The sequence below is a fragment of the Nyctereutes procyonoides genome, unplaced genomic scaffold, assembly GCF_905146905.1.
Source record: "Nyctereutes procyonoides isolate TBG_1078 unplaced genomic scaffold, NYPRO_anot_genome, whole genome shotgun sequence".
Classification (NCBI taxonomy): Eukaryota; Metazoa; Chordata; class Mammalia; order Carnivora; family Canidae; genus Nyctereutes; species Nyctereutes procyonoides.
In genome coordinates, this window is record NW_026575030.1 from 23,029,358 (window position 1) to 23,054,328 (window position 24,971).

The 24,971-nt window shown below is 39.1% G+C and overlaps 1 protein-coding gene across 1 annotated transcript in view; it reads left to right on the forward strand.

Annotated features, from left to right (window-relative positions):
* The window catches only part of HACD2 (3-hydroxyacyl-CoA dehydratase 2), a 111,259-nt gene that overhangs the window by 13,018 nt on the left and 73,270 nt on the right, over window positions 1-24,971 (forward strand). Inside the window, exon 3 of the mRNA XM_055316567.1 lies at window positions 16,787-16,805. Within this exon, the coding sequence (XP_055172542.1) occupies window positions 16,787-16,805 (19 nt within the window). The remainder of the gene's footprint in view (window positions 1-16,786; window positions 16,806-24,971) is intronic.

Sequence of the window (24,971 nt, forward strand, 5' to 3'; positions counted from 1 at the left end):
TGAGAGAAAATAATGGTAATTAAGGAAATTTCACCTATTTTCTCCTTTAAAAATGGATGTAAAAGGATTTTGAAAACAGGTTTGGACTAGATTCTTTGAAGGCGTCCAATAAATACCCCCTTTTTCTTGCTTATGCTCTGAACATTGAGAAGTAACTCAGAGGAATTGCATAAGGATCCCAGATATCAACTTTATTAGCGATAAAGGCCTAGCTGGAGGCTGTGTGTTAGTGTGTAAGCTAAATGGGTTTGCTAACTGAACTCTAGAATTAGATCACCACCCACCCTGCCCTAGGCAGCAGCGGCCAGGGTAGCATGGAGTAAACAGAGAACTTGGAGTTCTTTGTGAAAACCCCAGGGTAGAGCTGAGCTGAGCACTCCCCATTTATTCCTAAATTTACTGCTCAGATGAGGCATCCTTCCTTTCCTGGGATAAAGTGATTAACAGGTAGAGAAAGACCAGAAATATTTGGGAGAAAATGCTTCTTATAGAAGCTAGAGGAGAGGGGAAAGGTGTTTCCCTCCTATTATAAGTGCTATATTCATTGCAGGGAAAAGAAACATAAGCATAAGAAAATGCATGGAGTCGGGATCCCTGGGTGGCGCAGCGGTTTAGCGCCTGCCTTTGGCCCAGGGCGCGATCCTGGAGACCCGGGATCGAGTCCCACATCGGGCTCCCGGTGCATGGAGCCTGCTTCTCCCTCTGCCTGTGTCTCTGCCTCTCTCTCTCTCTCTCTCTGTCTCTCTCTCTCTCTCTCTGTGACTATCATAAATTAATTAATTAATTAATTAAAAAAATTTAAAAGAAAGAAAATGCATGGAGTCAATGTTTTGAGAGAAAATGGAATTATACATACATATGGTATGATAATTTTCAAAACTAGGCAGATACTGATCAACATAACTCAGGTTAGTTCTGGACCTAATAATAACATGAGTATAATAATGGCAGCCATGTGGAGTTGCCCAGCTTGGAAGATTTTTGTCCTCCCTGGAAGTTCTCCCAATTCTACAGCTGGACCTCTCTTTTCTTTTCTTTTTGTTTTTTTTTTGGGACCTCTCTCCTCAGACCATAGCTGGCTGACCCAGGGGTGCATGCCTGACCCATACTGTGCTGGTCAGATATTTTTCTCCCAAGAATTTGGAATTTTAAGTTGAAAGAGATTGCGGCCCACAGTAACGCAGTCATATTAAATCCATGAACCATGCCTAAGGTCTCCAGAGCTGCTTGGGTTCCAGCTCCTCTTGAGATTTGGTAAACTTCTTTGTGAGAGTGTTTTGATTGCCACAGTGAGTAGGGTTTCTGTGACTAGATCTCTTAGAACACCTGCGAGAGTCCAACTCAATAAAGATTTGTCCTGTGTCTGCCCTGACTTTTGTATAGCCCTCCAGGCTAACCACTCTATAAATAGAAATTGATAGTTTCATAGTACGTATTGATACTAAAATGTCTTCGTGAGAAATTAAACCAAAAGCTTATTAAGTCAGAAGGAAGTTGGTATCTTAGTTTTCTATTGCTGCATAATAAAGATCACAAACTTAGCAGCTTGTTTTTAAAATAACATTTATTTATTACCTCATGGTTATATAAGTCAGAAGTTGGGCTTGGCTTGGTTATCTACACAGGGCCTAACAAGACTGAAATTAGTGTGTCAGTCAGACTGGCTTCTCTCTGTGAGCTCTAGGGAAGACTCTGCTTCTAAGCTTACTCAGCTTGTTGACAGAATCCAGGTTTTTCTTTTTTAAAAAAAGATTTTATTTATACATGAGAGACACAGAGGCAGAGACACAGGCGGAGGGAGAAGCAGGTTCCCTGTGGGGAGCCCGATAAGGGACTTGGTCCCAGGACCCCAGACACTCAACCACTGCACCACCCAGGTACCCCGACAGAATCCAGGTCTTGAAGGTCTGAGGTTCCACTTCCCTGCTAGTTGTTAGCTGGAGGTCACTTCCTTCTTTTGCAACCAGCTCTGCTTTTATGGAGCTCACCTTGTTGAATCAAGTCTACCCATATAATCTCCATACCTTAAAGTCAGTTGATTTGGAACTTCAATTACTTTTGTAAAATCCCTACACTGCAGTATCTAGATTAGTGTTTGGATAACCAAGGAACAGGAATCCCAGGGAATCCCCTTTAGAATTTCGCCTACCACAGTTGATACGATGAGGCAACCTAAGTGAAATAAAGATACCATCTCAAAATAATTGAGTAATTTGTTCACCCTGTACATTGCACTCTAAGAATTACAGCATTTCCAACTTGCATATTTAGCTGAAAAGAATTTCAGTGCAATTGTGTTGTTACTGCCAATGCAATGGAATGGACTGAAATTATGTATCAGATTGAAATTCCTGGTCAGACTTCAATTAAGTTAGTGAAGGTACATGAAATACAAGGATTTCATTGGATTTTTTTTTTTAGATAGAACTATTTTAATAATATTTCTTATTATTGCCTTCTTGGGGGATCACCATAGTTTTTCAATTTTATCCTAAAACTATCACCAGTCTGTTAATACAAGTGCTTTATTGCCTTTTGCATTACTGGTTTGTTTGTTTTAATCAAATCCATCTCTTCCTTGTTGCACTATTCACAGAATATTGGCAGATGGGCTTTATGTGATACTTTCTTCCTACCCTGTCTCATGACATAACTTAGAGGTTATTTTGACACCCCTTAGAAATAAATAAGACCAGGCTCATTTGTAATGATACTATACTTTTTTTTTTTAATTTTGACCACTACTTATCTTGGCATATTATTTTGGCCTAAGTTAAGGTTACTTCCCTATGTCCATTACTATATTAATACTGTTTTTTATTCTAGTGTTGGTCTGTACCTCTGCTCTTCAGTTGTCCTATACTAGTTCAGGGTGCTTTCTGACATTCTTATTTTTAAATCCAAACTTACTTATCATAAGTTGTCACATATAGCTGACTGCTTTATTATGTCCTCAAACATTTGTATAGTGAAATACATAATTTAAAAAATACTTTTTATTTTTTCTTTACATAACAGTTAAAACATTGTATTTTTTAAAAAATTTTCTGTAGGTAGATTCTTTTTAAAGATTTTATTTATTTATTAATAAGAGACAGAGAGAGGGGTGGTGCAGAGACATAGGCAGAGGGAGAAGCAGGCTCCATGCAGGGAGGCTGATGTCAGACTCGATCCAGGACTTTGGGATCATGCCCTGGGCTGAAGGCAGATGCTCAACCTCTGAGCCACCTAGGAGTCCCTCTTTTTTTTTTTTTTTTTTAAGATTTTATTAATTTGACAGAGAGCACAAGTGGGCAGAGCAGCAGAAGGAGAGGGAGAAGCAGGCCCTCTGCTGAGCAGAGGGCCGGATGCGAGGCCCAATTCCAGGACCCTGAGATCATGACCTGAGCCAAAGGCAGATGCTTAACTAAGACACCCAGGCTCCCCTGTGTAGGTAGATTCTATCATCTGTGAATTTCATTTCAGTATAGAAGAGGCATTATAAAATATATGCAACTCAGAAGTGGAGATTGGGTCTTCTAGGACTAAGACCTGCTATTCTTTCACACAAAGAAAACATGATAGCCCTGAAGCATTATACAGTTGACCCTTACACAACACAGAGGTTGGGGTACCAACCTCCCATGCAGTCGAAACTCCATGTGTAACTTTTTACTCCTTGAAAACTTAACTCCCAATAGCCTACTGTTGACCAGAAGCTTTACCAATAACATAAACAGTTGGTAAACACCTATTTTGTGTTACATGTATTCTTTACTGTATTTTTACAATAAAGGTAGCTAGAGAAAAAGAAATGTTAGTAAGAAAATTATAAGAGAGGCACTTGGGTGGCTCAGTGGTTGAGCATCTGCCTTTGGCTCAGGTCGTGATCCCGGGATCCTGGGATCAAGTCTTGCATCGGGCTCCACAGGGAGTCTCCTCCCTCTCTTATGTCTCTGCCTCTATCTCTGTATCTCTCATGAATAAATAAATAAATAAATAAATAAAATCTTTTAAAAAACAAAATTATATGGAAGAGAAAAATGCAGTTACCGTATCGTACAGGAGTAGAGTGAGGCACCATACATCACTTTGTCCTCACCCAAAAGTTAGCACAGCTGGATCCGGGAGTGACACCCACTCCATGCCCCTCTTCCCAGGAATGTAGGAAACCTCATTCCAGGCACAGTTCAAGGGACCTCAGAGAACCGATGAAGGCACAGCACCTTTAGCCGTTCCCTCTAGGTCACTTGCTTCACCTGACCCACTTTATATGGTTCTAATACCGTTTCTGCTTGCGGGAAACCCTAGTAAGCTGCAAGAGGCCAGTTCCCCTTGGATATTGGTTCCCAGCCTGAGAATTTTCAGCACCGCGGACAGCGCCCTCCCTGCTTTACTCTGCAGGCCGTTTCTGCTTGGTGCTCTCCGCCCCCACAGTTCTCCCGGATCTCTTACTACAGGGAGTCAGGTTATCATTCTGTGGTCCTTGAGTAACACTGGCCAGTGACTGGCCACTTTGTTGAGATTCCTCCCCAGATCCAGTTCCTTTCTACCTCTCCGATGAAGATCTCAGTGAACTGAGTTTCCCCCAGATGGGTGGTGTGGTGATGAGTGCCAGTAATAGGCAAGAGCCCTGTTGTCCCAGGCTTTTCCACACCTTTCCTCTACCTTCCCTTCACGTTTAGTCTTTTGGCAACCTCTATCTTACTCATTAATCACAATATGAAATATGTATTTGGGACGCCTGGGTGGTACAGTTGGTTAAGCATCCAGCTCTTGGTTTCAGCTTGGGTTGTGATCTCTGGGTTGTGAGATCAAGCCCCATGCTGGGCTCCACACTCAGCACAGAGTCTATTTAAGACCCTCTCTCCCTCTCCCTCTGCTGCTCCCCACCCCCAATATGCATGTGCTTGCTCTCTAAAATTAATATTTTTTTAAAAAGAAATATGTATTGAAAAAAAATCTGAATGTAAGTGGACCCATATAGTTCATGCCATTGTTGTGTAAGGACCAATTGTATATCCTTTTTTTGTAATGTTCTATTAATAATCAGCTTCCTGGGTAGATGTCTTGCTACGTACACGGTTAAGTTTTCTGTCTGCACACCGTCTTCTGTCTTGTCTCAGCATGCTCTTTATTCATCTTTTATTCCTTATTTAAATCTATAGACATCTTTTATTTTCCTCAACTTTACAGCAGGAGGTCCAGATTATCTTATAATATTCACACATTTGAGATTCTTAACATTTTCTTTTTTAAGAAGATCGTAAAATTTGCAGCATAATAGTTCTTTTCAGTTATCAACAAATTTGTGAAGATTGATTTTTTTTTTTAATCTAAGCCTCTTTAACTTCCTCTTCTCTCAAAATTTAGTGAAATAGTAGTGTTTGAGCACATAGTCTTATCAGGCATACTCTAGATGAGCCATGTCTTGTCAAACTATGGCTTCAGCAGATATCTTATAACTAAAATACAATGAAATAATAAAATAGAAAAATCTGTAGAGTAGAAATAGAGCCTTGATTCTGGACATCACTTTACTACCTTGGGGAATTCAAACACTTTTTTTTTTCTCTTAAGATTTTATTTATTCACAAGAGACACACAGAGAGAGGCAGAGACATAGGCAGGAGGAGAAGCAGGCTCGATGCATGTGGCCTGTTGTGGGACTCGATCCCAGGACCCTGGGATCACGCCCTGAGCTAAAGGCAGATGCTCAACCACTGAGCCACCCAGGCATCCCTCGAATAACTTTCCTAAGACTTGGTTTTCTCATCTATAAATAAAAGTCTCTGTCCCGCCTATCTGCTGGGGTTGTTGTTAGGATCAGACAATAGAATGACTACTAGAGAAATATAAATTCTAAAATGTACTACATACTACAATAGCTGATAGTTCTTATCATCCAGAAAAGCTTTGATCATTAAATAATATAGATGGCTTCAGATGACTTTTTTATCATTATATAAGTTTTAGGTATGTGACTTTATAATTTGATAACTGTATATGCCACAGAGTGACCACTACAACTCTGGTTCCCAACCATCACCATACCATTGTCCCCCTTTACCCCTTTCACCCACCCCATAGCTCCCTTCCCCTTTAGTAATCACTAGTCTATTCTCTATGAGTTTGTTTTTGTTTTATTTTGTTTACCTATTTTGGGTTTTTTTTTGAATCTACATATGAGTGAAATCATATGGTATTTGACTTTCTCCATCTTACTTATTTTGTTGAGCATAATGCCCTCAGGGTCCATCTGTGTTGTAACAGATGACAAGATCTCACTCTTTTTTATGGCTGAGTAGTATTCCATTTTATAAATATACCACTTATTTATCCATTCAGCTATTAATGGATACCTAGGTTGTTTCCAGTTGTTGGCTATTGTAAATAATGCTGCCATGAACATAGGGATGCATATCTTTTCAAATTGATATTTTCATATTCTTTAGATAAATATGAAGTAGAATAGCTGGGTCATATGATAAATTTTTTCTTAATTTTTTGAGGAATTTCCATACTATTTTCTACCAACACTTACTATTTCTTGTCTTTTTTTTTTTAAGTATTTATTTATTTATTCAAGAGAGACACACACAGAGAGAGAGAGAGAGAGAGAGAGAGAGAGGTAAGCAGAGGGAGAAGCGGGCTCTATGCAGGAAGCCCAATGTTGGACTCGATCCCGGGACTCGGGGATCACGCCCTGAGCCGAAGGCAGACACTCAACCGCTGAGCCACCAAGGCATCCCATTTCTTGTCATTTTTAAAACACCCACTCTAACATGAAGTGATATTTTGTGGTTTTGATTTATCTTTCCCTGATGATTAGTGATGTACCTCTTGGCCATCTGTGTGTCTTTCTTTGAGGAAGTGTCTGTTCAGATCCCCTTCCCACTTTTTAATAGGGCTCTTTCGTTTTTTTGTTGTTGAATTGTATGAGTTCTTTTTACATTTTGGATATTAACTCCTTTTCATATAGTTTGCAAGTGTCTTCTCCCATTTGGTAGGTTGCCTTTTCATTTTCATGATGATTTCCTTTGTTGTACGCAAGCTTTTTAGTTTGATGTATTCCAGTTTTCCCAGCACCACTTGTTGAAGAGACTAACCTTTCTCTATATTTTGTTCCTGGCTCTCTTATTGTAGATTAATTGTTCATATATGTGTGGGTTTATTTCTAGGCTCTTGATCTTGTTCCATTGATATGTGTGTCTGTTTTTTTATTTTGTTTTGTTTTTTACCAATACCATATTGTTTGGATTATGATAGCTTTGTCATATAGTTTGAAATCAGGCAATGTGATACCTCTGGCTTTGTTCTTCTTTCTCAAGATTGCTTTGGCTATTCAAGATCTTATGTTTCATATTTTAAAGTTAATTTAAAGTTCTATGAAATATGCCACTAGAATTTTTTTTAAGATTTATTATTTATTCATGATAGACAGAGAGAGGCAGAGATACAGGCAGAGGGAGAAGCAGGCTCCATGCAGGGAGCCAGACGTGGGACTCGATCCTAGGTCTCCAGGATCCCGCCCTGGGCTGAAGGCAGTGCTAAACCGCTGAGCCACCCGGGCTGCCCTGCCACTAGAATTTTGATAGTTATTTTATTGAATTTGTAGGTTGCTTTGGGTAGTATGGACATTTTAACAATATTAAGTTTTCCGGGATCCCTGAGTGACGCAGTGGTTTGGCGCCTGCCTTTGGCCCAGGGCGCGATCCTGGAGACCCGGGATCGAGTCCCACGTCGGGCTCCCGGTGCATGGAGCCTGCTTCTCCCTCTGCCTGTGTCTCTGCCTCTCTCTCTGTGTCTCTCATGAATAAAAAAATAAAATCTTTAAAAAAAAAAATTAAGTTTTCCAAATCATGAACACAAAATATCTTTTCATTTATTTATGTATTTTTCAATTTCTTTCATGCATGTCTTACAGTTTTCAGTATACAGGTTCTTCACCTTCTTGATTAAGTTATTCCTTGATATTTTATTCTTTTGTACGTTTGTAAATAGGATTATTTTCTTAATTTCTCTTTCCGATGTTTCATGATTAGTGTATAGAATACCACAATTTCTCTACATTGACTTTGTTTCATGCAACTTTACTGAATCTATTTATTAGTTCTAACAGTTTCTTGGCAGAATCTTTAGAATTTTCTCTATATAATATACCATCTGTAAATAGTGACAATTTTACTTCTTCCTTTCTGATTTGGATGCCTTTCATTTCTTTGTCTTGCCTAATTGCTGTGGCTAGGATTTTCAACACTGTTGAATAAAAGCAGTTAAGTGTGAGTATTTTTTCTGAAAGCTTTTCACTGTAGGTATCAATGTTAGCTGTAGAATTGTCATTTAGGGGCTTTATTATGTATGTTCCCCCTGTACCTACTTTGTTGAGAGTTTTTTATCATAAATGGATGTTGAATTTTGTTGAAAGCTTTTTCTGCATCTATTGAGATGATAATATGATTTTTATCTTTCATTCTGTTGATGTAGTATATGACATTAATTTGCAGATGTTGAACTATCCTTGCATCCCTGAAATAAATCACACTGGATTGTGGTGTATGAGCTTTTTAATGTATTGTTGGATTTAGTTTGCTAAAAATTTGTTGAGGATTTTACATCTATGTTTATCAAGGGTATTGGTCTGTAATTTCTTTTTTTCATGGTGTCCTTGTCTAGTTTTGGTATTGGTGATGCTGGCCTCAAAAATTTTGTTTGGAAGCTTTCCTTTCTGTATTTTTTGGAAGAGTTTGAAAAGGATTGGTATTAAATCTTCTTTGAATATTTGGTAGAATTTGCCAGTGAAGCCATCTGGTCTTGGACTTTGTTGGGAGGTTTTTGATTACTGTTTCAGACTCCTTACTTATTATCAATCTATTCACATTTTCAGTTTTTTCATGATTCCTTCTTGGAAGATTGTATGTTTCTAGGAATTTATTCATTTCTTCTAGGTTGTTAAGCTTGTTGCCATATAATTGTTCGTACTAGTCTCTTACGATCCCTTTTATTTCTGTGGTATCAGTTGTAATTTCTTTCATTTCTGATTTTATGTACATGAATACTCTGTTCTATTTTACTTGGTTGGTTTAGCCAAGGATTGTTGATTTTCTCATTTCAAAGAACCAGCTGCTACTTTCATTGAATTTTTTTTATTGTACTTTAAATCTCTATTTCAGAGAACACTGGGTGGCTCAACCCAGTAAGTGTCTGACTTTGACCTCAGGTCATATCCCAGGGTCATAAGATCGAGCCCCCCATCGGGCTCTCTGATCAGTGGGGATTTTGCTTGTACCTCTTCCCCTCTCCCCATTCATTCTCTCTCTCTCAAATGAATAAATCTTTTCAAAAAAAAAGTCTCTATTTCATTTATTTCTACTCTGATCTTTATTATTTTCTTTCTTCTACTAATTTGATCATTTGTTCTTCTTCTTCTAGTTCCATTAGGTGCAAAGTTACAGAATGTTTGAGATTTCTTTTTTTGTTTATTGATGTAGGCTTGTATCTTTATGAACTTCCCTCTTAGAACCACTTTTGTTGCATCCCATAGATTTTGATGCATCGGATTTTTGTGTTCAATTGTCTCTAGGTACTTTTTGATTTCTCCTTTGGTTTCTTCAGTGTACCATTGGTTCCTCAGTAGCATTTTGTTTAACCTCCATGTTTTTGTGGGTTTTCCTGTTTTTTTTTCTCATAATTAATTTCTTGTTTCACACCATTGTGGTCAGAAAAGATGCTTAATATGATTTCAGTCTTTTAATTTATTGAGATTTGCTTTGTGGTCCAACATGTGATCTGTCCTGGAGAATGTTGCATGTACAATTGAGAAGAGGCCTAATGTGTCATTGGAGGCCAGTATTTTCTTAATTGATTTTTTTGTCTGGATGATCTATCTCTTGATAAAAGTAGAGTGTTAAAGTCTCCTACCATTATTATATTGCCTTCATTTTCTCCCTTTAGGTCTGTTACTTATTGCTTTATATATTTTGGTTTTCCTATGTTGGATGCATATGTATTTATAAATGTTATATCTTCTTGCTGCATTGACCCATGTACTATTATATAACACCCTTCTTTGTCTTTTATATAGTCTTTTATTTATTTGTTTGTTTATTTTTAAGTAGGCTCACACCTAGTGTGGAGCCCAGTATGGGGCTTAAACTAATAACTCTTGAGCTGAGATCAAGAGTCAGACACTTGGGATGCCTGGGTGGCTCAGCGATTGAGCGTCTGCCTTCAGCCCAGGGTGTGATCCTAGAGTCCTGGGATCAAGTCCCACATCGGGTTCCCTGCATGGAGCCTGCTTCTCTCTTTGCATTAGTCTCTGCCTCTCTCTCTCTCTGTGTCTCTCATGAATAAATAAATAAAATCTTAAAAAAAAAGTCAGACACTTAACCAACTGAGCCACCCAGTAGTCTCTGCCTCTCTCTCTCTGTGTGTGTCTCTCATGAATAAATAAATAAAATCTTAAAAAAAAAGTCAGACACTTAACCAACTGAGCCACCCAGGTGCCCCATTATAGTCTTTGTTTTAAAGTCTGTTTTATCTTTTTTTTTTTTCTTTAAGATTTTATTTATTTATTTGACAGAGAGCGAGAGAGCACAAGTCAGGGAAACAGCAGAGGGAGAGGGAGAAGGAGAAGCAGGCTCCTAGTGAAGCAGAGACCTCAACGCAAGGCTCAATCCCAGGATCCTGGGATCATGACCTGAGCTGAAGGCAGACGTTTAACTGATCAAGCCACCCAGATACCCTATAGTCTATCTTATCTGATGGGAGTATAGTTACTTCAGCTTTCTTTTCATTTCCATTTGCATGGAATATCTTTTTCTAACCCTTCCCTTTCACTCTGTGTGTGTCTTTATTGTTTATTTGTTTTAAAGATTTTATTTACTTATTCATGAGAGACAGAGAGAGAAGCAGATCACGCCCTGGGCCAAAGGCAAGTGCTAAACCGCTGAGCCACCCAGTGATTCCCCCCCTGTGTGTGTCTTTAAAGTGAGTCTTGTAGGCAGCATATAGATGAGTCTCATTTTTTTGTCCAGTCTCTCTGCATCTTTTGATTGGTGAATTTAGTCCATTTACATTTAAAGTAATTTTTAATAAGCATATACTTATTGGTGTTCATTGTTTTCTGGCATTTTTATGGTTCCTCCCTGTTCCTTTCTTCTCTTTTTCTCCTCCCTAGTGGTTTGCTGACTTTCTGTAGTGTTATGTTTAAATTTCTTTCTCATTTTCTTTTCTGTATTTACTGTGTTTTTTTCCTTGTGGCTATTGTGAGGTTCACACAAAATATTCTTTGTAAATAGCTATCTGATTTGACTTGATAGCAGCTTAATTTTAAACACAATTCAAAGCTTTGCCTTTTTACTATTATCCCCACATTTTTAATTTTTGATGATATATTTTATATCTTTTTTATTTTATGCTCCCTTTAATATAATTTCAGATAAGTTTGCTACTTCTGTCTTTTAACCTTCATGCTTGCTTTATAAGTGTTTGATCTCTACATTTGTTATATATTTACCTTTTCCAGTGAGATTTTTACTTTCCTATGTTTTCTTACTACTTAGCTTAAAGTCCTTTTAACATTGATTGTAGGGCTGGTTTAGGTTTAGTGGTGACGAATACCTTTAGCTTTTGCTTACATGGAAAGTTCTTAATCTCTCCGTCAGTTCTGAATGATAACTTTGCTATCATTCAGAGAATTTGGGTTGGAAGTTTTTTCAGCACTTTGTATATGTCATGCCACTGTCTTCTGATACATAAAGTTTCTACTGAGAAATCTGCTTATATAACCTTCTCAAGTTTACCTTGTACATAACAAGTTGTTTTTTCCTTATTGCTTTTAGGATTTCTCTCTAAATCTTTAACTTTTACCATTTTAATTATGGTGTGTCTTGGTATAGAGCATTTGGGTTCATCTTATTTGAAATTCTGGGCTTCATGGACTTGGATGTTCACTTCCTTCACTTGTTAGGGAAGTTTTCAGCTATTATTTCTTCAAATATTTTTCTTGCTTTTCTCTCTCTCTTCTCCTTTTGAAAGTCCTATAATGTGAATGATTCCATTTGATGTTGTCTTAAAGGTATCTTCATTTTTCTTAATTTTTTCCTCTTTTTTAAAACCACATTTGTAGAGGTGCTATGTAAACTGGGGAAAGTGTTAATTATTATAAGATATTTTGGAAGTAGCCAGCTAAAGTGCCAGAACATAGAGACATATCTGCTAATTTTTTTCTTGAATTCACATTCTCAGAACTGTTCTTAGAATTTTAATTAATTTCCTGTCTTCTCTTTTTTCAAAAGACTGTTTTCAGGTTATATCCTTCCTAATTTTTTGTTCCTTAAAAAATGATTGTGGGGACACCTGAGTGGCTCAGTCAATCATCTAACTCTTGATTTTGGCTCAAGTCATGATCTTAAAGTCATGGGATCAAGCCCTGTGTCTGGCTCCACACTCAGTGGGGAGTCTGCTTGGGTTTCTTGCTCCCCCTTTCCATGTCCCTCCCCCCCCCACCTCTTTCTCCCTTTCTCTTACTCAAATAAACAAATCTTTTAAAAAATGATTGTGGTAGTATTTAATATTTAGTTAAAAATGGGCACTTGACAAAGTAAACAGCTATATCAACTCCTTCTCCTTTTAAAATGTGAATGTTTTCTTAGCCCTTGAAATTAAGTTGTCTGGAAACCAATGCATTATAACTCCTGGATTCAGATTGGAGTTTGGGGAATTTTTTCTCCTTCTACTGTCTGCTTCCATTACCAAGTCCCACAGTTCTTTGAGTGATTTTCAGCTACATTCTTTCTTTCTTGTGTTCTCAGCTCTCATACAGTGCAGGCCATTATCACACCACACTTAAATAACTGCTGCAGCTCCTTTGCTAGTCATCCTGCCCTTGATTCCTTTGTGCCTCAAACCTTCCACAGTTTTATAACATTTCATCAGTTACATCACCCTTTTTCTTTTAATTTTTACTGTTGAAGTATAGCTGATATACAGTGTTATATTAATTTCAGAGGCATAACATAGTTATTCAACAACTCTATATATTGTGCAGTGTTCTGCTCACCTCACTGAGTCTGGTTACCATCCATACAACTTTTTTTGGCCAACTAGGGAGATGCCTTTGGGCTTCAGCTAGCTTTCTTTTTTGCTTTCTTTCTTTCAAATGTGTAAAGTAGCTTTATTTAAGTATTATTAACAAACAGTATTACGTTAGCTTCACATGCACAATATAATGTTTCAACAATTTTATTCACTGCACTCAGTGCTTAGTATAATTGTACTCTTAATCCCCTTCACCTATTATACCCATTCTCCCACCCCTTCCCCTCTGGCAACCACCAATTTGTTCTGTATAGTTAAGAGTCTGGTTTTTTGTTTTTGTCCCTTTTTTCTTTGTTTGTTTGTCATGTTTCTTAAATTCCACATATGACTATTGATATTTGTCTTTCTCTGACTGATTTATTTCACTTAGTATTATACTCTCTGGATCCATCCATGCTGTTGGAAATGGCAAGATGTCATTCTTTTTTATGGCTGGGTAATATTCCACTGTGTGTGTGTGTGTGTGTGTGTGTGTGTGTGTGTGTGTGTGTGTGTGTATAAAACATGTCTTTCTGTATCTATTCGTCAGTCAGTGGACACTTAGGTTATTTCTGTGTCTTGGCTATTCTTAATAGCCAAGACAAATGTGCTACAGTAAACACAGGGGGTGTATATATGTTCTTGAATTAATGTTTTCATATTCTTTGGGTAAATGTCCAGTAGTGGAATTACTGGATCTTAACAGTAGTTCTATTTTTAACTTTTTGAGGAACCTCCGTACAGTGTTCCACAGTGGCTGCACCACTTTGCATTTGCACCAAAAGTGCCCAAGAATTCCTTTTTCTCAACATCCTTGCCAACACTTGTTATTTCTTGTCCTTTTGATTCTAACAGGTGTGAGGTGATACCTCACTGGAGTTTTGATTTGCATTTCCCTGATTATTAGTGATATTGAACATCTTTTTATGTGTCTGTTGGCCATCTGTATGTCTTCTCCGGAAAAATGTCTGTTAATTTCCTCTGCCCATTTTTTAATTGGATTATTTGTTTTTTGGTGTTAGGTTATATAAACTCTTCATATATTTTGGCATATATATTTATATATATTATAACTCCTAATTGGATATATCATTTGCAAACATCTTCTTCTATTTAGTGGGTTGTCTTTTTGTTTTATTGATGGTTTCCTTTGCTGGACAAAGTTTTTATTTTAGTGAGTCCCAGTAGTTTAATTTTACTTTCATTTCCTTTACCAGAGAAGACACATCTAGAAAAATGTTTCTAGCACAAATGTCAAAGAGATTACTGCCTATGTTTTCTACCAGGAGTTTTATGGCTTCAGGTCTTACATTCAGGTCTTTAACACATTTTGAGTTTATTTTGTGTGTGATGTAAGAAAGTGTTCCAGTTTTGTTCTTTCGTAGTAGCTGTCCAGTTTTCCCAGCACCATTTTCGAAGAGACTTTTTCCCCGTTGTATATTCTTGCCTTCTTTGTCATAAATTATACCATACAACGTTATTAAAATAGTATTGACTATTCATCTCCATGACTTAATTTATTTTATAACTGGAAGTTTGAACCTCTTTATCCTCTTTATCTGTTTCACTCATCTTAATTTTTCATTTTGCTATTCTGTCTGGCAAGTTCCATTGCTTTGTCTTCCAGCTTCCTGGTGCATTCTTCTACTTCATCCAGTCTGCTGCTGGCCCTTCTAGTATATTTTTCAAACTTCTCTTTGATACTTTTTTATATTTTCTATCTCTAAGTTCTCACTGTGTTCAACTATTCTGCTGAGTTCACTGAGCATCTGTATGATAATTTCTTTGAACTTTTTATCAGGTAGATTGCTTATCTGTGTTTCATTTAGTTCTTTTTCTGAGATTTTATCATGTTCCTTTGTTTGGAATATATTACTCTGTCTCCTCATTTTGCCTAATTCTTTGTGTTTGTTTCTATATGTTAGGTAAGTCAGCTACCTCTCCCAGTCTTGAATACGTGGCCTAATGCAAGAAATGGTACTATTTGGCCCAGAAACACAGTCTCCCAGTTACTAGAACCAGGCCCTCAAGGGGTCTCCCCAGTGCAGGCTATGTGCATCCTTCTGTAGTGGCAGGGCCTGGGGCTGAGGCATATTGGGTGGACTGCACTGGCACGTGGTTGGGCTACAGGTTGTATCCACAACTGATGTAGGGTATTTCTGGCAGGGTACTCTGTGGGGTGTACCCGTTGTTACTAGAATGTTAGAGGAATTCCAAAATGGTGCCCACCAACACCCAGATTAGTAAGGTAGACTTGAATCGCAAAAATTGCTCCCACCAATCTCTGTTTCCAGGGAGAGTCCCTGCTGTTTCCTTCCTCTTCAGGCAGATACTTTTAAGATTAGCAAATAATTCTCCTTTTTCTGTGGTGTATGTACTATTCAAATTGGTGTTTTTGCACTGGTTTCTGGTTTGAGTGAGTCTGTGTGATAGTCCTTTAAGAGCAGATTTTCCATTCCCTGCAGCTTTCTAGTCTTCCTAAAGGTGATCTTTGTTGATTTTCAGAGCCTTGTATGTTGGGGGCTAGTCTATCCTGTGCAGGATCTAAGGATCTGGGTGCCAGATATGGAACTGGTACCTTTGATCCTCTGGGAAAAGTTCACACTTTTGAAGTCCCTCCCAATTGTGACCCACCATAGCTGGGGTTTATTTTATTCCCTAGCAAGTCTATATTTCTGCCCCCTCTTACCTATCTTGCTGCTATCCTTTTATCCTTTGTTGTGGAGGCTCTGTTCATTGAACTTTTAGGACCCTTTAGAAGGAATTACTCGATACTGAGTTGTAGATTTGTTGTGTCTATGGAGGAGGTGAGTTCAGGATCTTGTTACACTGCCATCTTGAACCCAGCTCTTTAGATTACGTAGATTACATCTTTACCACAACCACCACCAGGGTTAAAGCCATGCCATATACAAGATGCATTAGAAAACAGTTTAGAATAACCTAATTGACCACTTGGATGGCCACTGAGATGGAAAGAAGACAGCAATCTCACCCAAGGCATTGGAAATAAAAACATGAAGGACCGATGCCCGAAACATTGGCAGGACTTAGAAACCAGTGGGACTTTTAAGTAAGGAGAAGGAAAGAACAGCTGAACTTAGGAGACTGGGAGCCTGACGATCAAGAGCCATAGCAAGTATGAAGGGGAAGGATGGGGGGGATTTGTTGAAGAGGCATGCCATGTGTGAGCTGCTGCTGGTACGCCTAGATGGAGATGTCCAAAGGCAGTTTGCAGTATGGGCCTGGAACATGAAGAGATCTGGGGCCGCAGATTGGACTGGGAACTGTAATGAGGTTACCAGATGAGACAAAATGGAGTCTGACTGTGGAGCTCTGTAGGATGAATGAATGTCTGCATTAAATGGCCTGTGGGTAAGAAGAGCCAACAAAGGCTCTCCTCACCCTGTGTTCTGTCGTCTGTGACAATTCTGTTCTGTAGAATATGGGGCATGGGAGATGTGCACCTATTGCTCTTACAAGTTTATGTATTATAAAAGAGATCCTTGACATTTGGCAGACTACTGGAAAAGATTTACTCCTTACGAAATCTTCTATGGATACACAAACTAAAAACAAAAATAAACAAGAATGTACATTTTGTTAAATAGCCAAGTTTAAAAATGGAATGTTTGGTTTTTCAAGTCTAATGCTGAAAGGTGAGTTTATATAAACTGTATTGTTATTGATTTTTACTAATTCTTTTTTTCTCCCCTTTTTTCTCTAGATTTTACATTGTGCAGTAGGTAAGTATGGAATTTCCCCTCTACTATGTACAGTGAACTCTGCTTTTTTTAAAATTCATAAGTAATAGGTCCATTTGAGTATGACTAAATATTGAAAAAAAACCTAAGCTATTTAAATCATATGTAAAATTGTTTACATTGGCATGGCTTTTGGTTTTAAAATGTTAGGTACTACTTAGATGTTATCACTGAACAGTTTATTAAATGTCACAGCTGTTTCACTCTGTCAATTTAAAGAGACCCCTCTCACCTTGTTATAAGAATGACAGAAGCACTAGCAAATTTATTAAAATGTGACTTGGGGTCCTGGTTCTGGGCTATGCAGAAAGCCCTCTCTGTGATCACTTAAATATTACATGCTCTTTCCCCATGTTTAAGATGGAGTACTACATATATTGCTTACCTCCCAGATGAATACTGAATTTAGGTGAGAGGGATTGGAAGAATTTAAGTGTAAAGACTTATATAAATGTAAGGGATTTCTACTAAAAGCAGATTCAGTGTGTTTCTTTTGAGGGGAAGGGGCAGGTCATCAAATTCTGCTCTAGAACTGCAGTATAGTTTCTTGTCTGGGGTGGGTTAGACCCTTCTAATTAAATAGAAATCAATTCTGGAAAGTGGACAGATTCTATACAGAGTAAGCCCATGGTGGTTGCTATGTGTCTGGACTTGTCTCTGAAAAGAAGGATTTTCACTTGACCTTGGGAAGCACCAAAGGTGTGAAAACTCCAGAACCATGCATCCAAACCATTTTGATCCTATCAACTTAATTCACAACTTAACTGGGTGCGTAATATGTTCTAGGCACTGTGGAGTTAAGAGATGAGGAGACTTAGTTCAGAAGGACACACAGATGGACATGCAACAAGCTATCCCCTGAAGGTTTTGCAGGGTCACTCTGATACCTGGCTCCATTAACTTTAGGAAGAAAGCATCTTTGTTGTAAACAGCTGCACCTCAGCTAATTTCCTGCTAGGAAAGAGGTCTACAATCAAGGATTTCTCATGATTTGTATAATTTTGTATGCATGTGTTTGTATTTATTTTAGGGGCAGCTGTAGAAATCATAACTTCCATTAGATGCCCACAGGAGTGTATGATCCTCAAAATGTTAAGAAGCGGTGCTTTAGAACCATTGAGCAAGAGATTTGAAAAGGGCTTGGGGTTTCATCTGCCCCATGGGCTGCCTTTCCAGAGGTTGTGGGACCTGGGCTATGTCACATACCAGTAACTAGGTTTTAGCTGATATATAATTTCACACACATTTCCTTTTTAATCCTTTATCTACAATTTTGAGATGGAAAATTTTGTCCCTTCTTAGATGGTTAAAAGAATTTTAAGCATAAGCTTGCAGATTAGGAGATACAATTTGGCCGGACAGAGTTCTGGAACCACTTCAGGCCTTTTCCACGTGATTGAACATGTGCCCCATTCTCCCCATTCTCTTAACCTTCAGCTGCCTTAGGATGCATGTTTTCTGAGTATGCGTGCTACATTTTAATTAATATTTCATTGTATTTTAATGCCCCAATTCCCTTTATCTTAGAATGTATTTTCATACATCTTTGTACAATTTCTGTCCCTAGAAATAAAGTTTCTGACCAGTATATGTATTCATTCGTATGAACACCTGGCAAGCGGGTGCCGGACACTGGGTTGGACAGTGAGAGTAGGAAGGTGAGCAGCCACAGCTTGAGTTTGGGAAACCTGCAGTAAGGTGGGAAACCCTTCTGAGCTTCTCTGGAGGGGTGCACTCCACAGACTGGTGTTCCTGTCATAATCTGCTTGGATAGTTTGTGGACGGGTGTCCCAGGGCCTAGCATGGTACCTGACACTTAATAGATACTTAGAAATTCATCTTAGTTCCTCAAGGACCTTGCGCTGTCAGTAATTCTGTCTCCTGTGACTTCACTCTTTGTCATCCACCTTCTTCTCCCAAAATGCTCAGGATACGCCATCCTAAAAACTATTTTTATTTTTATTTTTTTTAAGATTTATTTATTTATGTATGATAGACATAGAGAGAGAGAGAGAGAGAGAGGCAGAGACACAGGAGGAGGGAGAAGCAGGCTCCATGCCGGGAGCCCGACGTGGGACTCGATCCTGGGACTCCAGGATCATGCCCTGGACCAAAGGCAGGCGCCAAACTGCTGAGCCACCCAGGGATCCCCCTAAAAACAATTTTTAATCTAACCTTTGACCCTACATTCCTCTCTTACCACTACTTCATTCCTTCTGTCCCTTTTATCAGATTTGCGGTGGACTCTTTTCCACTTTGTCATTCCCATTAATACCTTAACCGAGCAGTTGGATCTCCTTGTCCTAGTAAAATTGCCCTTTGGTCTAAAATCAGCAAGTTTCTGCTAAATTCTGAGGACATGTTTGGAATTTACTGGACTTTTCGACCATATGGGGCACCACTGATGACTCCCTTCACAAGGTCCTGTTCCTTTAGTTTCCGTTATAGTGAGCCATTCTGGCTCTTCCTGTCTTGTGTTTCTTGTCTTTCCTTGGGGCCTTTTGTTTTTCTCCTTGGCTTTTCATTGTGGGTATTCTGAGAGTCTGACCTAACTCTTTGCTCTTCTGACTGAATGTGCCCTCTGTCGATAATCTCTTTTTTTCTCATGCTGTGAGATACTTGTGACACCTACTTTTTAACTCCAAGCCACCCATGCACCCCAGACTCCAGGTCATTCCTTTACCTGCTGGCTCTCTGCTTCTGAATACACACCTTCTCCTCAATCTGAGGCAGATTTCCAGGCTTGTTCTGCTTCCTATACTTTTCATCAGGGGCACCACCAACCACCAGCCCTTTAGTTACCTAACCTAGACCTAGAGCTCACTGATTGTTCCTCCTTCCTTAGCCACATTCCCATAGCCAAGTGGTCATCAGATTTTATCATTTTTGTTTCCTGCATATTTTTCAGATTGTTCTGGTTTTTTTCATCACTATTCAGGGGCTCAGTATACCTCATCTAGACTCCCTTATGGATCTCCCTGAACTTCTAGGTTTATAATATTAATAGTAATAATACGATATCTTTTACTGAGCATTTACTATGTTCCAGTGCTTTACATTCATTATCTCATTTATTTCCCATTTTACAGGTGACAAGACTGAAGTTTAGAAGGTTTTTTTTTTTTTTTTAAGATTTTATTTATCAGAGTACAAGCATGTGCACAAGATGGGGAAGGGACAGTAGGAGAGAGAGAAGCAGACTGCCTGCTGAGCTCCATCCCAGGAGCCTGAGATCAGGACCTGAGCTGAAGTGTCAGATGCTTAACCCACTGAGCCACCCAGGCGCCCCCTTGGAAAGTTTTATATCTTGCCAAAGTTCACAGTTATTAGGACCTAGAACCAAGAGTTGTGAATCTAAGCCCATGCTTCACTTAGCCCTTGAGGGATTTAGTTAAAGGATAATTCAAAGCTTGTCACTTCCCTACTTACAGCCCTTCCCTGGTTTCAGCTTCTCCATGCTCTGGACCCTGCCTGCCTCCCCAGCCTTACCGATGCCCTGCCTCTCACTCCATGCTTCAGGCATTCTGACCTTTTTGTGAGTCTCTGCTGTGCTACTTCCTGCCTCTTGTCTGTGCCAGGCTTTGCTCTCTGTCTGGAATGAGCGACGTACCCTTTGGGCTGGCAACGCTTTACCATTCTTCCTCCAGTAAACTTTCCTACCACACACTAGCTAAATTGGGTATCGTTCCTCACTTTTCTGGAATATCCTGCACCTCACTGTTGTTATACTTTCTGCTATATATTATGATCTATCACCGTATCCCCAATCAACAGCACTGAATTTTTTGAGAGATGAGAACTATTTCTTACTTATGCCCGTAACCCGGCATCTAACAATACAGGGCACCTAGTGGGAGGTCAGTGAACATTTGGTCCTAATCTTACCAAATTCTACTGACATTTTCCAAAACTTGTTTCAAAATGTTTTCAGTTCTTTTGAAAAATAAATTAAGAATAAATAGGCTGTTTCTAGCATTAGTCTAAAGACAGTGCCTTATTTTTTTATTCATACAACTTAAGTTTATTCCTGTGGCTTTGTGGAACCTTTCACTATAAGAATTTGGTCTTTTAAAATTTGTTTTGGGGTCTTGAGAAGGTTTTAATTTACATACTGTTGATGAAAAGTCTGGACCTCAGTCAGATTTGGGTTGTTCATCAGCATGCCTAAAACATGGTAATGCTGAAAACTGCTGTGGGAGTTGTGATTATTAACTAAAGTGGGAGCTGTGATTATTAACTAAAGCAACATAACAGAATGTTAAAAGTTTTTGTCCCTAATGTAATGTTTAATATTTATATGTATGTAAGCATAACTTTTCCATATTCTTAGTTTTCTTAAGTTATAATTTCTGTGTGAGTGCTTCAGGACCATTTATTCTTAATATGGAGTTTGAGTTGCTTCTAGCTCATAGTTGTGACAATGCAAGTTGGCAAAAAGAGCTTCCAGAAACAATAGACTAAAATTCTGTATAAGGGGCTTGTATCTGTGAGAAGTCAAGCCTCTGTCTGTGCATAAGGGTTCCCATGCCCCAATTATTTCAAAGTAGATTGTTTGTTCCATTGGTAATGTAGACAGGGGTTCTTTTTTAGGGTTGGGGGAGTGATTTTAAACCTGTATTGAGGATGTATTTTTTTAAATAAGATATAATTGACATCTAACATTGTATTTGTTTCAGGTGTACAACATAATGATTTGATACATGTATACACTGCTGAGTGATGACCACAATAAGTTTGGTTAACTGTCCATCACCTCACATAGTTTTTTTTTTTCTTGTGATGAGAGCTTTTAAGATGACTCTCTTAATAACTGTCAGATATAGACTACAATATTAACTATAGTTACCATGCTGAACATTACATTCCCAGGACTTACTAATCTTGTAACTGGAAGTTTGCATCTTTTGACCACCTTCACACATTTCTCCCACCCCCACCCTCTGGCAATCTCCAATCTGTTCTTTTTTTTCCCCCCCAATCTGTTCTTTATTTGTGAGTTTGGTTTAGAGTTTCTTTTTTTCAGGTTCCATGTATGAGTGAAATGATGCCATATTTGCCTTTCTCAGAGATAAGATTTTTTTTTTATTAAGATTTTATTTATTTGAGAGAGAGAGCACAAGCAGGGAGGAGCAGACTCCCCCTGAGCGGGAAACCTGATGCAGGGCTGGATCGCAAGACCCTGGGATCATTACCTGAGCTGAAGGAAGATGCTTAACCGACTGAGCCACCCAGGGGCTTCAGAGACAAAATTTTTAAGTGCTGTGGTTACAGCCCTCAACCTAAGATATGTAGTTCTTTATGTTTAGGCAACATTTTTCTTTTTAGAAATGAGAATTAAAAAAAAAAAAAAAACACTTTCAGACATGTCTTCTTCACAAGACCACACAGAAGGGTTCTGGTTTCTTAATTCTTGTGGTACACTTTGTATTGAAAGAAGTCATTACCTATTTTCCTATTTTCCTATGTTGTGTTTCAAATTAGATGTGGAAGCAGTATATGGGATATGGGGTGGCCGTCAGCTAACCCAGAGTATGGGTCTCCTTTGCTGGGATAGAAAGTAGAGGTAGAGGTGCTGGAACTGAAGATACTCTTGGTAAGATGAGACAGAGTGCATTCCATTAACCTTTGTGTTGGAAATTATACTGTCAATCTAAATAAGTTTGCAAGTTCTCTCTCTTTTTTTTTAAGATTTTATTTATTCATTAGAGAGAGAGAGCATGAGCGGGGTGGGGGAGTGCAGAGGGAGAGGGAGAAGCAGACTACCCACTGAGCAGGGCTCTATCCCAGCACCCTGGGATCATGACCTGAGCCAAGGCAGACACTTAAGCAACTGAGCCACCCAGGTGCCCCTGCAAGTTCTCTTTTGATTGAAAAGTGTAGAAGAGGAACTCAGTCATAGCCCAGAGGGTATTATGTCTAAAGTTGATATCATCAGCAGACAAGGATAGAATCCCTTTTACTAAGATATTCTGGATCTGTGATTTCAAATATTTGTTGTACATTCCAGTCTATACGCCTCTCTCAAACTAATGATAACCTTTTATTATTTTTGAAAAGTGAATTTTAAGAAATTTGCAGTTGCCGTAATAATAGTAGATAGCATGTGGCTTCAGAACTGATTTTATTAGGTAAGAAATGCTGCTAGGGAGGAAGAGGAGCAGCTACTGGGGAGATGAGCACCAGAAGACCACATCTCCTGCAAAAGTCATTTCTCTTCCACCAGTTAGAGTGAATTAAATCTCCAAACCATTACCCTTCTGCTCCTCACTTCAAGAGGGTCAAGCTTTTAGCAGTCATTTACAGTACAGCATTGTGATGGGGGAACAATCATCACGTATTAAAACCAGACCCAGAACATTCCATGTTGTTGTGGAGGAGAACTCTGGAAGGAAAGCAATCCTCGAGGGAAGGGCTAACTCCTCTGGATTTGCTTACTTGGAATTGCGTTTCCATCCCTGCTCCTGCCCAGTCCTAAGGGGTATGGCTTTGAACTAAAGCTACTTTATTTGGTTCCACTTAGGTTAGTTGACATTTTTCAAATGAACTTTACCAAATAGCGAAGAAGAGCAGAAAGGGAATGAGTATCAAAATACAAACAGTGTAAAAGTACCCATATCCCCAAAGTACAAACTCTAGATCTAAGACCTACCTCCCCTTTTGTTACTGGGAGTTGCCACAGCTTCACATGGATCTTGCTGACTCTTCCACCCTGTTCTTCCTGTACTCAACTCTGGGAACTCCTGACCCCCTCGCAAAGGGAATAGATTTAGATTCAGGTGTCGCTTTCTGCCTGGGGGCATTTGAAGTGGTGGTAATGGGGAAGGGAAGGAGACCTTTCCCAACAGGCTCTCCTGTCTCTCCTGCCTAGAAGCTTCTAAGGTTCCCCCTGGATTGCTCCTGGGGTGCCGCGAGATGGTTAGAGGCCTGGATAGGAGGTTGCCAAAGTCAACCTTGACACCTTTGCAGTTCTGCCTTTGTCATTTATTAGCTACAGTCATTTCCCAATGTCCCAACAACCCAAGCTCTCTGTGAAGACCATATGACCATGGTCAAACCATGATCTTTCCCAAACCAGTCAAGCCCTCCACACCAGCATGGCTTAGTCTCCCTCTGCCTTGGCTCTTCATTCATTATTTTGCCTCCTGATCAAATTTTGCCTCCTTCCTTCCAGACAGGAAGCAAAGAGGAAAGACATGGTTTTAGCACCTGCATCTTCTCCTGATACCCAAAGCTAAAGCACTTGTTCTCTGAATAAACTTTGTTTTCACACCTCTGTAATTTTGTACGTACAGTCTCTTTTGCCTGGAACACCCAGCTCTGTCCGTTGTTCCTTGCTCTATGTGAATGTACTGAGATAAAGGGAAGGGAGAAAAAGAACATGCCCATTAGGAGCCCAAAACACCTGAGCAGGGAAGCTTGGAGACTTATCCAGAGCTCATGTCACTGCCCAGCACCTGGCCAGCACTCAGTACACTGTAGCAGCTCCTCCATTGATGAGTAGTGGGCAAAACTTGATCTCTGAGGGTTTCTGTGCCCACGCAGGATTCAGAAGGGAAAGCCATGAAGAGAGCCTAGATTGGGGACTTTTACCCTCTGTAGGAGCAGCTGGAGGTTTGGTTTGAATGGAAACTTGTTACTGAGGTATTCAAAGTATCTTCTCTGTAGGGTAATATTGTAGCGTCCAGTCCTTTAGAAACCAAACCGAAGCAAACCAGGCCTATTGGAAACACTACAAGTTTTGTGACCAATCAGGCATCCTCTCTCTAGGCCTTAGTTTTCACATCTGACAAACTAGGGGTTGGGCTAGATAATAGATGATCTCTAATATTCCTTGCAACTTGATGTTGGGACATTGAGAATATCTGACATTCCACGACACTAATGTAACTTCATAGATAAATTTCAGTTACCTGAGTAGTGATAGAAAAGGAGGATAGGCTGGGTCTTTCAGTGTACCTACGTATGAGTGTTAGGAAACTTGTTTCAAATACAGTAGTTCAGGGAAATCTTTCCACTCAATGCATTTTGAATGCCACATCTCAGTAGAATTGAAATGGGAGGATGTACACATGCACGGTTTCTATAATATGCATTTACCCATAGTCATCACTAGATGGCACCCTTGTATAAGTAAGTAGATTTTTCTAT